Source organism: Athalia rosae, chromosome 7 (assembly GCF_917208135.1).
Source record: "Athalia rosae chromosome 7, iyAthRosa1.1, whole genome shotgun sequence".
Lineage (NCBI taxonomy): Eukaryota > Metazoa > Arthropoda > Insecta > Hymenoptera > Athaliidae > Athalia > Athalia rosae.
This window is the reverse complement of record NC_064032.1, coordinates 3,170,749-3,184,377: the sequence shown is the minus strand read 5'-3', so window position 1 is coordinate 3,184,377 and position 13,629 is coordinate 3,170,749. Positions and strand designations below refer to the sequence as shown.

The 13,629-nt window shown below is 38.7% G+C and overlaps 1 protein-coding gene across 2 annotated transcripts; it reads right to left on the bottom strand.

The window, feature by feature from the left end:
* Window positions 1-4,614: 4,614 nt before the first annotated feature.
* Window positions 4,615-13,000, bottom strand: LOC105689541 (phosphatidylinositide phosphatase SAC2). 2 transcript variants are annotated; one of them, XM_020854613.2, is made up of 13 exons: window positions 12,218-13,000; window positions 11,398-11,774; window positions 11,043-11,306; window positions 10,786-10,940; window positions 10,529-10,701; window positions 10,235-10,427; window positions 9,832-10,159; window positions 9,681-9,751; window positions 9,001-9,225; window positions 8,400-8,621; window positions 7,954-8,267; window positions 7,629-7,838; window positions 4,615-7,535 (listed from the first exon to the last, which is right to left on the bottom strand). In XM_020854613.2, the coding sequence occupies exons 1-13, from the start codon at window positions 12,312-12,314 to the stop codon at window positions 6,502-6,504; spliced, it is 3,663 nt and encodes a 1,220-aa protein (XP_020710272.2). In that variant the 5' UTR covers window positions 12,315-13,000; the 3' UTR covers window positions 4,615-6,501. The 2 variants fall into 2 exon arrangements, with proteins under 2 accessions (XP_020710272.2, XP_012262086.2); XM_012406663.3 differs by lacking the exon at window positions 9,001-9,225 and having other exon boundaries at window positions 12,218-12,977.
* Window positions 13,001-13,629: the final 629 nt, after the last annotated feature.

Sequence of the window (13,629 nt, the reverse complement as noted above, 5' to 3'; positions counted from 1 at the left end):
TAGCCGTTCAAAGGGAAATTTTAACGAGGAAAACAGACGAGCCGAACAATAAGGGTCGAAAGTCCACTTCCATAAATCTCTCGTCGTCTACCGCGTACAAGCGTGCGTATACCGTACCGACCCGATACAGCCGAAGCGGCACCCAAAGCCATCGGCGGAGCAGAAGCAGCCCCCTCGAAAAATTCCATAAAGCCTGTTGCGCTCGCCGCGATTCGGTTTTTCCCCAGTCGTCGTAACAATCCGATCGAGATTCGGACGAGACTTGGACGAGTACCTCGCGAACCCCTCCCCCCCCCGAAAACCGATCGACGAATCGTCGAGTGAAAAAAAAAATTTCGAAGAGATCGACGCGATCGGGAGCCGAAGAAAACGTCGAGGTGTCGTACTCACGTGTGAAATATACACACGCGGGCGTTTCACGTTACAGGCTATACGGAATATACACGTTCATTAATTGAATCAGAGCTAATCTGTGTCGGACCCAGCGAAGCACGCGACGCGTGACGTCCGAACTGACTTTGGGATTGAACGTTTCAGTTTAATAGTTTGAATTTAAACGTTCAACCATCCCGGATTTATTACATAGGTGTGTACGTGTACATTGAGGCACGTACACATAGTAGAAATGATAAGGTGGTCGTATAAAAATTTACACTTACGCAAGTTGAGGTACACCGGTATGTGCACGGATCAAAACCGACCCGCAGCTGCCCTCCATCTTTTTCTTTTTTTTTTTTTTTTGTTGTAACTTTTTTACCCTCGTGTATCATAACGCGGGTACCGTACGCATACGTCGTAGATATCGCGAGGATATCGAGCTCGAGTGTTTCGGGACGCGTGCAAATTTTTATATCGGTCAATGAGAGTTCAGGTTTTTCTCAAAATTGAAACATACCTCGGTAGACGATGACAGCGTAGCGTTTTCTGGAGGGTCGAATAGCCTCCCGGATTCAACGGTCTCTGAAAATAAAGAACGTTCGGACGATGAGAAGGGAAGAGTAGCTTCTTTTTGTTTAGGAGGGAATGAAACGAGGAACACATAATTATTACATTACGTGGGTCCACGCGACGAGTAACACAAATATGGTACCGTGGGGTGCGGTTTGAACGGTGAGAAAATTTTCTAATCTCTCAAACACCGTGGATATTGTACGCGGGGGTTTATACGCGCATCTGTTGAGAAGTGTTAGAAAGAAAACTCCCCCCCCGCACCATTACGGAGGATCTTCGGTCGTCTGGGTTTGAACGTAACGGGCGAAATGTGCGGGGTTATTATACATGGGAATATGAAAGGGTGAGGGTTACCCTTATGGGGAATTAGAACTACGACGACAAGTTTACGGTGTCAGAAATTAACAACTCGCGCGAGGAGGTGAAGCAGTTTTTTTTTCTCTCCCTCTTTCGAAAAGCGAGAAATGAGAAGAACGAAACCGAAAAACGAGAAACCAAAAAATATAGAAATTGAGTCAGTTTGATAGGCCGAATTAATTTTATCTCCCCTCGTCGAAATTTCAATCCTTCCAATTATTATATCATCTCTCCGACGAGATTATACATATAATGGCGGAGGAAAAAAATATAAATACACGAATACATCTGGTGCGCAAACACAAGCTGCTTTTCACAGATAACTATATCACGTATGTACAACGTAGCGTAATCTTGACAATCGCTACTGCGGCCGTAAAACTTAACTGTTATTACACACGTCCTCCAGGTAACCTGCAATGCTACAAAGACGCCTATAGAATCTTATGGACGATAAGAGAGAAAAAGGAAAAATTAATATATCTGTGAAAACTCGAGGCGCGTAGTCAGTCCCAGTGGGTCGTGAACCGTGTTAAAATATATCAGATAATCCGGTTGAGAAATAGATGAAAAAAACAAAAAAAAAGAAAAGAAGAAAATTATCCGGACTTCAGATCCACGAATAAAAATTTAGTGGCTAATAACGCCGCTACACGTGGATGCAATTACGGCGAGCGGGTATTTTATGAACGTTGATTTGCAAATTTTGCCGCATCGCGGTGCAGATTAATCCCGCGCCGATTCGCACCGATATTCTCGGTTCGATTCGCGTTCGAATCAACGATCGAGTCGAAGAGAACGAAACGAGAAATTAGCTTATCGTTTCTCCGAACTTTGGCGGTTCCCCTTCCAAGGGATGAAAAAATAATAATCGCGGATCGGAAGCGTTTACAGCGCGGGGACGATGACTCTATACGATTACGTTGTTGACGGAATTCCTGGGCTGGGGGTAGGCCGCAAGATCACCGGCACTCGGGGGCATCGCCGTCAAGCCATCGGGCGTGTTTGACGTAGTTAATCCCCAGCGGTGGACCGTTCCCTTGTTGACAAATGTGATCCGAGCGGACTTACGCGATCGTGCCAACACTCGGTACGGGAAGATTAATTTCACGCTTTTCGTCTAACGGACGAACTTCTTCTCTGCCCCCTTCGGACGCAATCTCATCCGTGCTCCGTCGCAAGTAGAATGAAAAATTGAAAGAGAAAAAAAAAAACGAAGAAGAGTTATTTCAAAATTGCAGTTTAATTGGCGAGGAAGATCTTCGCATGATTTATCGGCTGAATTCGGCGATAGGCCATTTTCGCTTATTTATTCATTTTATTTCGATCTGTATTTTCGGGGGAGGGAGATTCTTGGCGGATTTCCGGGCGGGCGTCGTAAACTTTACTTAACCGTGGAAAGATGTGAATTTATGTTTGACAAGGAAGGGTGCAGGAAAGGTGGTCTGCAAGTTATCCGCTACGAAGATAGCCGCGGGCGGTACCACGTAATGACACTTCTTGGGCTTGCGCCACTTAATTATAGGATAAATTTGACGCTATCTACGAGAAGCAGCTAACGATAAGTCGAGAGACTCGCTGGTAATAAGGGGCTGAGGGCTTCGGAAATAAGAATTAAAGAAATATATATATATATATATATGTATACCCGCAACTATTTGGGTACAACGTAAATTTTGAATAGATTTTTTTTTGACCTACGAAAATCAATAGATCCCTTTGACGATTGCGCGGATCAAACGATCTCCACTTCTGAGATGGAGATAAAAAAAAAATAATAAAAAATTGGGAAAAATAATAAACACTCTTCCGAAATGTTGATATTAACATATCGCTATGTTACGAAATATAGAAGGAGCTTCGGTGTCTACGGTGTTGTATTGAGAGCGAAAGAAAAATATGAGAAGAAAAAAAAAAATTTTCAAGTATTTTAGTGGAAGAGATGGGAGATGTATCGCGCAGCCTTGATGTCGGTCTGCATAAATAAACCCGGAGTAAGCGAGTAACGGTTAGCAACTTAATCCCAAGTTTTATAATTCACGGAACGCACTTCCCCGTTCGATTCTAAGATCGAATGCGATACGTGTAAATATAATTCTATAAAAGCTTCGACGAGTCTGGGTACCTAGAAATATTTCGGCGGCTCGCCGTTTCGGAGTGCGAGCTTGAAATAATAAATTGATTCTCGTCGATCGATTTTTTCTCATTTTTTCGCCCCGATGAGATGGAGTCTCTAGACTCGATCGTGTAACGTAAATTGCTAGAGTGGTGCGGGAGGTGACGATGTTTTTAGTAGGAAACACAAATTTTTTCGTGCAGCCGGCGATCGTACTTTTTGAAAATTATTGAGAGTGAAATTTTCTTTCGAAACTCTCGATTTTAATCGTTAATAATAATCCCGTTATTTTCTTTATTATCTTGTATTATCAGATCATACAGTTCTGTATACATAAAACCATATCTATGATAAAACTATATCACATAACTAAACTAATCGTAGCTATACGTGTTCTATGTAAACCGTTATAAATAATCACCGCTGAACCGCAGCCGCCCTACAATTCATCGTATAGTTACTCGAAACGTAATTACGAACATACGTAATTGAACAACGCTTTGGTTGGTTACATACATGGGTCACACAAATCTCAGCGCAAGCGCGAAGACCAAAGGCATGGTAAAAGCTCTCTAATTGTAAATCCTATACATATAAATTACAAAGTTCGACAGAACTTTACGAAAATTTCGAAACCTACAGTCGAGCCGATCCCAACGGATTGCGTCGTTCCCTTGATAATCTTAGCTTTAAAAGCGTGATCATAGATCTGGAATTTTGCGTACACAGAGAATCGACTTTAGAAAATATATATATATCTCAAAGAATTGATTCTTTAAAACGGCCCCGCTGCGGGTCTCGATAATTCCGATCTTGTACTTTCCTATGGTACAATACAGGTATATGATATAAAACATTGACATCGATATACAGATTTGTTAATACTGATTCTATTTATACACACATATGCATGACCGTACCTGAATTGTCGGTAAATCAATTAATACTCATTGGGTCATTAATAAGTTATCGGTTTATTGTAAATAAATAATATAACTTCGTTTACCGAAATAATCAAATTATTGTTGTATATATATAACTGTTCGCTAATTCGTCAGCGCTTCAAAAAGCGGATGTTAAAATACACGGTGTGCAGAATAAAAGCGTTATATTCAGCTCAAACATTTTTCTTTTAATTTTTTTTGTTTCCTTTTTTCCTTTTTTTTCTTTTTTTTATTTTTTGAACGATAGAACAATTCGATGAGATTAAAAGGTGCGATTTGATTGAATATATATATTCTATACATTCAAGACTTTGTTCAAACTTAACGATACGAGTTTGAAAAGATTTTTTTTCTTCTTTTTGTTCTTTTTTAGTCTCTTGGGGAAAACGTGCTTTGTTCATTTCATAACATTTCTATAATCATCTATAATTTAACTGTTTTGTATTAAATTACTATGCTTTACTATTAACAACTACTTTTAATTGGATATGAGCATATTTATGTACATAATTGACTACCAAGTTTCCACGTTTCAATTCTCCCTTTATATTTTTTTGTGTCATTTTTTGTTTAATTTGATCTGCATGGTTGAAATAAAGCCATGTCAAAATGACTGTGAAATCAAACGTGTTTTACAATTAATTCCGTTTCTAAATTACGCTTAATTTATAATTATGAACCTGTGAGCGAAAGTTTGATCTAAAATTCGCGTCTCAAACATAGGGCGTTCATATCAATAGTAAGATCTTGAGTTTTCAGATACTGTAATAAATATGTAAATTCATAATAAATAATTTTTCGTCGTATTTTGTTCACGTGTTTCTTTCTTTCACGATATCCTAACTTATAACAATTCAATCGCATTTCTCCAACATCTTACGATTTCAGATCACCTTAATTAAATTTTGAAATACCCATTATTGTTCGGGAAAATATAGGTAATGATGAATATCAATGATGGAATTACTATTACCATTCGGAGTATTTTTTTTTTTTTGTCATTTTTCTTCTCATTTTTTTTTCCTTTTTTTTTTTTGTAAAATGGAATGTGACGTACAATATTGTAAAGTTTGTTGTATAAAAGAAAAGCAAGAAGAAAAGGTATCGGTAAAGTTGGTGTAGATAAATAATTATTCGAATGGGGAAAGAATTGACTCTTCGTATTTCATTTTTATTTCACAAGCTACTCTTCTGACGAGATCAATGCGGCACGTCTACTCGTAGTACTTACCGATTTAGCAACGCGGTGTCAGATTGAAAAAAAAAAAAAAAAAAAAGGAAAAATTTGAAAATTTAATCATTTTAAACAAGAAAAATTATTTCACCTAGTTAAAATACATGTAGCTTGATACCGTAATTTTTGAAAAATTTTTTACGATATTTCGTTGATATACTTTTATTGCTATTGTACCTACGAGTACCTCAATTCTATTAACGAGCACGAAAATTTCTAAAAAGTTACTTATTATAATTTTTCACTTACGTTTTCTATAACATTATTGATCTACTATAGAAAATCATCCAATAATTCCAAGGCGTAGCTATTGGACATTGCAATTTACGGACGACCTATTCTCTAAATTTTATTTTATTTTATTTTTTTTTCTTCTTATGGACGACAAATTTTAAAAGTTCAAATTCACCAGGGTTAAGGCTATTACCTCACCTAATGATCACGAATCTTATTATCGATCGATAATCACCGTAAGGTTTTGGTTCATTGGTACAAAGCTGATTGAAAAGAAGAAATATCAACATTTTTTTTTTGCATACGAATGCCGCATATTGAAGTGTATTCCCTTATAGCTAATTTATCGATGATATTGTAGCTTTCAAGCACGACGCGATTTAATCGTGAAAATTTTTTTTTCGCCCTAAAGATTAAGTAACTTTAAAAAATTGGTGTTTCGACACGCTACCACGTTAACGTACGCGACATCAAGACGCACCTTACACATTAATGCTTGCACCATTTTTTCGATGATATAAGTTTTGATAAAAGTGGCATTTCTCATTACGATTATGCCGGATATTATAGATTTCTAAGAGAATGTGAACCACGCTGATAAACTCGATGAGATCACCGCGTTGCTAAATCAGTTACGAGTACGACGTTGTTTATTTTGAAACGATTTATAAAGCTATCAATTTGGACTTACATTTGCCCCATTCCTCCTCCAGTTTTTGCCTCTGCTCTAAATGATGATCGGACAAATTTCTGGGAAGACCAGCTTGCCCAGGTTTTAATTTTCTTGGATCTAAATTTGCTCCCAACGTTTGCACGCCTTTGGCAAATTTTGAGAATGGCGACAGGATGTCTTTCGCCGAAACAGTCACCGGACTCGTGACATTCGTAATATTAGCTATGTTGCTTCTTATGGATTTGAGAGCAGATTCGCTTTGCGACGACGTTATATTGAGTGCCAAGTCCTGGTCGGAATTCGACCTCTTTTTGTCGGTCTGTCTGTTGTAATTGTCGTCGTTCGAAACGGTATGTGAATTAGAATTTTGAACGTTGTTGTCCACTTCACCGGACGAGTGGCTTATATTCTTCGACAAATTCAGGCTGTTCGGTGGCGCGATTTTTTCATTATCGTCAGCGCTACTTTCCGCGACATCGTGAATTGTAATTTCAGGTGTGGTCGCCGCGGTCTTTTGTGGGGAAGGACTCAGGGTGCTGGTGCCTGATTTCGGTGCTGAAATCGTATTCAATCGATCGGTCGCAGGTTCTTTTTCTATAATTTCATTGAAATACGTAGCGCTCTGAACGGCTCTGGTCAACGTATCGTTGGTCATTTGATTCCCGTGTCCTTTTGCACCCACGTCAATTCCCGTCTCACTTTTTACCCCCATCACGATACCGACAGTCGGCATGTAAGCTTCCGGGAGTCTTTGGTCGCGGACGAATACCCGATCACCCTTTTCGAATTGCATTTGGGAATTTTCGAGATTCTCATCTTCTTCTTCGCTGCTACTGTTACTCGATTTTCTATTCGAGTTACCTTCGATGTCACGATTACCCACCGTGAAAACTGGCTTCGAATGAGACTCGCCAAATTTTTCCTCCAAACGTTTCGGAACGTCTAACGGCCTTTTTGTATTAAAACTGTGACCAAGTTTGTTCAGTTTACTGAACTGCTCGGTCATGTTGGTGAGCGCTTTTGTTCCTGGAGTCAAGGATAACGGTTACACTGAGAAAAAAAACGGTGTTTTCAACGGCCCAGAATAGGCCGATGAGCCAACACTTGTAATTGATTTACCTGCACTTTTGAGAGCGAGTAATTGCGTCTCTGAAACATTTCTAGTCAGTTCGGGGAGTGACGAAATGTCCAAGAGACCCGTAGAACCTTTCGAATGAACTACTTTGCTCCTTCTTCTATCTAATGTCACGTTCATAGCGATTGGAATATTGGGAAGCTCAGCGATTTCCATAGCAACGGAAATCGCCTCGCAAATAGCCCGCAAAGATTCTGAAAATTATGCAAAATATTTTGGGGCTCAATATTTCGATTTTTGATGAATTTTCGTTCACCAATCACTCTCCATAGCGATCGAGAGTCTGTTACAAATGAATGAAATGCTCACCTATGGTTTCTTCTTCGGTTTTTATCACTACAGCCATATTGTTGAAGAACCTCAAGTTCGTCGATCGAAACATATGAAAGAAGCCATGCTCATTTTTCATCTTGTAATTAATTCTAATGCAGTGATGTTGTTTATTTTTGAACAACGACACTGTTGTCTCAGGTTGTCCAAATTCAACCAGCGTGATATCGGCTAAAAGAACGCTTTGATAATTCGTTACTTTGTCAATCTGATCGTCGTAATCGGCAACGTAATAACTATCCCTAGTTAAAATCAATATGGAATCCATGTCCGTTTCGGTTGGATCCCCGGTCCTGCAATATCAAGATCGCCAATGTTAGTCGATTTGACTGTTTGTAGCGAACAGAGAAGATTCGATTTCGGTAATATTCATGCCACGGAGAACGAGGAAAATATTTTTCAACAAATTAAGTGTAACAACGTACACTGGATCAGCGTCTATCAAACCCCAGCTCCCTAAAATAAATTCGGGATTTGGAATCAGAAGTTTCTTGCAATCCTCGATCAGTAGTTTAACGTGATCTGCGGTCGCAGCGTTATCTTCCTCGTCATTTTTTTCCTGAAATATTTCCTCCGAAACTGGATTCCCTAACATCATATCAATGGTAGCCTGTCGGTAGACGTCTTTGAAACGGTTCAAATAATATCTGTAAAACAATTTCGACTGGTTTCTTAATAATTCGGTTCCTTAAAAATCTGTTCAAGTAAACCATAGCAAGGATTAAAATACCATCAAACCAGTAGCGAAGCAAAAGAATCAGAAACAAAATCCCCGTCGGAGGATCGGCGAATAATCATAGGAGGGTAACGATCTTGGCTGGTGATTTCAATGCGTGGTAACACGTGCAGACGAATAAAAATGTAAGGAAAATTGCGATTATGCAGAAGACGTGCAACGTTGCTATACGGGAAATTCGGGATTTGCAAATGACGTAGGTCATGCCAGCGAGAGAGTGAGAGAGAGAGAGAGAAAGAGAGTTAGATTCGGAATAAAAATATCTATAGCGAATGGGTGATTTGACCCACCTGCCCAAGTGGTACATGGCGTTAGCGTATAAAAAATCGATCGAATTCGCGAGGTTTAATTCTATCAATGGTGGTTTTATGGGTATAAGTGCACGACTGCAATTGTCAAAGGTGTCTAAGTAGTGTGACCAGTCATCTCTGAGTTCATCGACGACTATCGGATACCCTAGTAAGATGTCAATGGTCGCTTGACGAACGTTGTCCTTAAAATGTTGCTGAAAATATCTACGAAAATAATTTATAACATAAAATAGTCATAAATTTTTCTCAACAATGTAACGATCGCCACAGGTGTCTAATTTTAAGGATATAGATAAGCGGTGAGCGACGAAAAATACAAGCAACTAAAAATAAGGAAAGGGATAGGTACACATAACGAACCAGACACTAGTAAATGGATTTTGTTCCAAAGAAATTAATCGAGTAGGTATAGTTATTTTATTCGCACAGTTCAACTGTAAAAAAAAAGCCATCCGCAAACCCTGTTGAATATTAAAAACAGCACAAAAAATAAAGGAACGAAACATGTCGGTAAAATATAAGTAAATGAGCACGACTACGTAACGATTTTTTACGAAAGAAAATAATAAAGCACATCGAGCTTGGTACGACGAATTTTGAAATGAAGCTGCAAAGAGTCAAAGCACAGAAAAACTGCGTAACAACATTGTTTCGCTCACCTATTGGCAGAATTCATTCCGTCTTTCATGAGTCCTGTAAATTTTCTTTCCCCAGTCCTCGTGTAGTCACCCTGAATAAAAATTTCGTAAAAAATTTCCAGCCGGATAATCACAAGGCGATATTGAATCGCAGCTCTCTTTTCTGACAAACCTTTAGAGCGTTAGTGCCGGCGTATTGTTTGCTGATAATGTCTCCGTTATTTGCCCACAATAGCTGAAATGTTTGACGAATATTTGCCGGCAGCGTTCCTTCGGGTGGAATGAGCCCTAGCTTTGTGAATTGCATTTCCATCACTGCCTTACCAAGGGCTGTTTGAACGACATTTGTTCGGTCCAGACAGTCAATGCAATTTACTCGAAATGTTCCCTTTTGAGTACAGATCGTACCCTGCTTGTCACGCCAGCAATAACCCATCTCGGCTATAACGGTCGCCAACGAAGAGATTAGAAGCGAGACATTTTCGAAATGCATCCCTCGGCTGTAAGGTAACGAGAGTTGGTCACTCGTCATTAGTTTGCGGATTTGCACAACTGGCGAGGGGACAACGACTCACCAATATTCGTGAAAGTCGAACGTCGCATACGTCAGATCTGGATGATCGTATTTTAGAATATGATTACCATAGGCTTCCCATATGATTCGTTCTTTACCCGCTTGTTCCACAAGATTAACTATACAAATTGGTCCGTACAAAGCCAGTTCATCTTTGAAATGTTTCTCAAAGGCAACTTGAGTTTCCGCCTCACCTGGTACGAGGAAATTATTCGGAGAAAATTGAGAAATTCTAAACGAACGTCGTTTTTAATAATATCATTTATTTTTTGCGTCGACGAACAAGGTTCGATACCTTTATCTATTCTGGGAGGTGGCCTGTATTTGTATCCTGGCTGCGACCAGAATACGGGAACGCTACCTCGTACTTGTACGAACGACACTTGATGGTCATGATACCAAACTAGCTGTTCAGTTTCGACGTAATTTGCGCACTTTCCATCATCGTCTACACCCCGTCGCTTGTACCTGTTGAATTACTTATCAACGTACTTTTCGACTTTTCGGAGACCGAAATTTGTATATTTTTTCAACAGGGTTTAACTCGCGTACCTTGTTCCGGCTCTGAATCTGCTCCGTCTTGATATAATAGCTAGATTAAAAGTCTCAAATTGCTGTTGACATTCATAGCCAATCTCTACTTGACATTGTTCTATTTGCACATACCCTTGAATAATGGGTAATATCCAGCAATCCGCTTTTTCAGCCTGTAAAGTTAGCCTATTTAGTCTGCAGCGAAATACTACGATCGAAAAATCTACGACCGACTTTTGCGATTTATTTTATTTCTTTAAAAAATCTCTGCTCACATTCAAGTTGATAATATCTTGGAGCATATGTTTATTCCAAAAAAATCTATCGTCGACTCTTCGCCACAAAGCTTTTCTCCCATCTTCATTATCCAGTTTTGACTCCTTACAAGACTGTCTTTGAAGACTGTTAGTTATGTCCCCGGTACGACAGAAGAAAAAGGAGTCTGTTTCCGTAAAAATTTTACCCAATTCATCGAGTATACGTTTCTCAAATTTTTCTCTTTCTTTGCTACCGCTTCTTTTGATAACAGTGCTTTTTACCTAATGACCATTCGTTGAAATAAAATTGAAGAATAAATAAGGCTGCTTGAGAGATGCGACAAATGTGTGAGAATTCTGGCAAATGACTGACCTGCGACGTGGCCATGGCAGCAGCTTGCTGTGTGGTATTTTTTATAGTATTCGTCGCGCTTTTAATCGAGCCCCATGTCTTTGCAAAGGTGGCTTTTTGTGGTATGTCGAACATCCCACTCTGCCCTTTTTTTCTGGGTAAATTTTGATGCTTTTTACAAGGAAGTAGACCAACATCGGTGGAGTCTGAGGATAGTTGTAGAAAAGCCACCGATTTGATTTTGTAGACGATATGGCCCCCATGCAATTCCCCGACCGGGTCTATTTCCTTAATAAGCATCAACCGTGAGTCCAATACTGACGATTGCTCAAGCTTTCCCACTATACCGTAAAAGATACCCAGGCATTCCGGGTCCCTGGCACTCGCCCATTCCCAGTCTAATCAATTAATCAATGGTGTTGAAAATGTTCCAAGAATATCTGACATTATTTGGAATTATCTCATCGATAAAAATAACTACTGAGTTCTACATTTAGTTTTCTCCTAACAGTACATTTCAAGTACTTTTATACACTGATTCCTTTTAGTCTTGGAGCAGATTAATCAATCTACCGACCTATAGAGTATTTTCAATAATAATATCTAGTCATTCTCTGTCATTGTTTTGATTTGATATACCAGTGACAGATATACGCCCACATAAATTTTCCAAACGAATATAATATCAAAATTGAAAGAATGATGTGATTGTTAGGGGCGTATTGAAAGTACCTCTTACAGAATATAACAGCCATGTGAAATAGTAGATAAATTATCACTATGAAATATTATAAAATGATATCATAACAAAGGGTTACATGAATTCTACACCTAGGCATACCTGATTTTGCAGAGAATTCACCAGTTATTTTGTTGCACCACAGGTTATACTGTTCTTTGACAAATATAAAATGGGTGTCGGTTTTGAACAGCTCCATTTCTCCAGAATAATGGTGCAAATTTTATAAATTCGAGACTTAAAATTCAATACAAGTAAAAATATCGTAGTACACTGATCACGTTACGAACTGGAAACGTCAAAGAACTGTCAGTTGGAGCTTTACGCCATCTTGACCTAGCGACTTTCCTCCACGCTCGAAGCGCTCGAAGTCGTAGTTCCATTAACAAAAAAATTCCTACAGCATCCTAGAGATGACGCTATCATCCCATAAATAATAGCAAATTCATTTCTCTAGTCGATGGAGAAAAATATTAATATTGTTAAGAAACAATATAATGAAAATTTACTTATAACAATACATCCAAATATTCATCTCAACTGCCCCTCCTTATTTTTCAGAGATTTTTACATTAGATTGCTCAGCTAATTTCTAAAGAGAGCGTCCTAGAAATAGAGATGTAGATCTTACATACATTAAAATTATACAAGGGTATTAATCGATAGGGATACATCAATTACCTAGGCAGATAGCAACAAAGTTGTGCCAGATATAAATAGCAAAATTTAAGAGAATCTTGCTATCGAATAATTGCACTGCATATTTCTATCACAGAACCGTTTTCAAATAACGTGCACTCCTCATAAATGTGTGCGAGAATTTGAATTTTTAATGCTTTCTCAGAACAATTTTCATCCCCTAATTATTTCGCTCTGAATTATAAATTAAATTACAATTCATTCGGTAGAATCATTTGAGACGACGAAAAAATACGGTCTTGATTCGTAGATCGAACTTTGTCTGGTGATCGGTAATATCTAAATAACTTCCTCTCGTCTCCGGATTATACCAATCCTGATAAGAAAATCGTGTTAACATAACACCGCAATGACGCAAATCTTTACATTCATCATGATCGTCAAAAAATGTATACTGCGGGACAGTAAATACGAAATTTATGAGAGATAATTACCGGCACCGCAGTAATTTGAGGGTCAATTCTTTTCGTCAGGGGAGAACCTGTAGCCGATTGTAAGATCTGAGAGCGAAATCAGTTCAATCATTCATTTCCTATACCACGGGGACGATTGGTCGAGTTTGTATATGTATAAAAAATTGTATTTTATCTACCACCGACTGTCATAATTAATCTGATAACTCATCTCGGATTCAGAAGCAGATAAAAGATTTGAAACAGTGCCTTGACCAAATTTCAAGAATGAATTTTGTCAATTCCAATGATTAATTAGGTTTTGAGAATCTATCCACTGTTTTTCCTATACTTCAAATTATTCGAAAGTGCATATGGCAACGTACGCAGACCGTTTACACGGCAATGATTTCATAGTTTCGA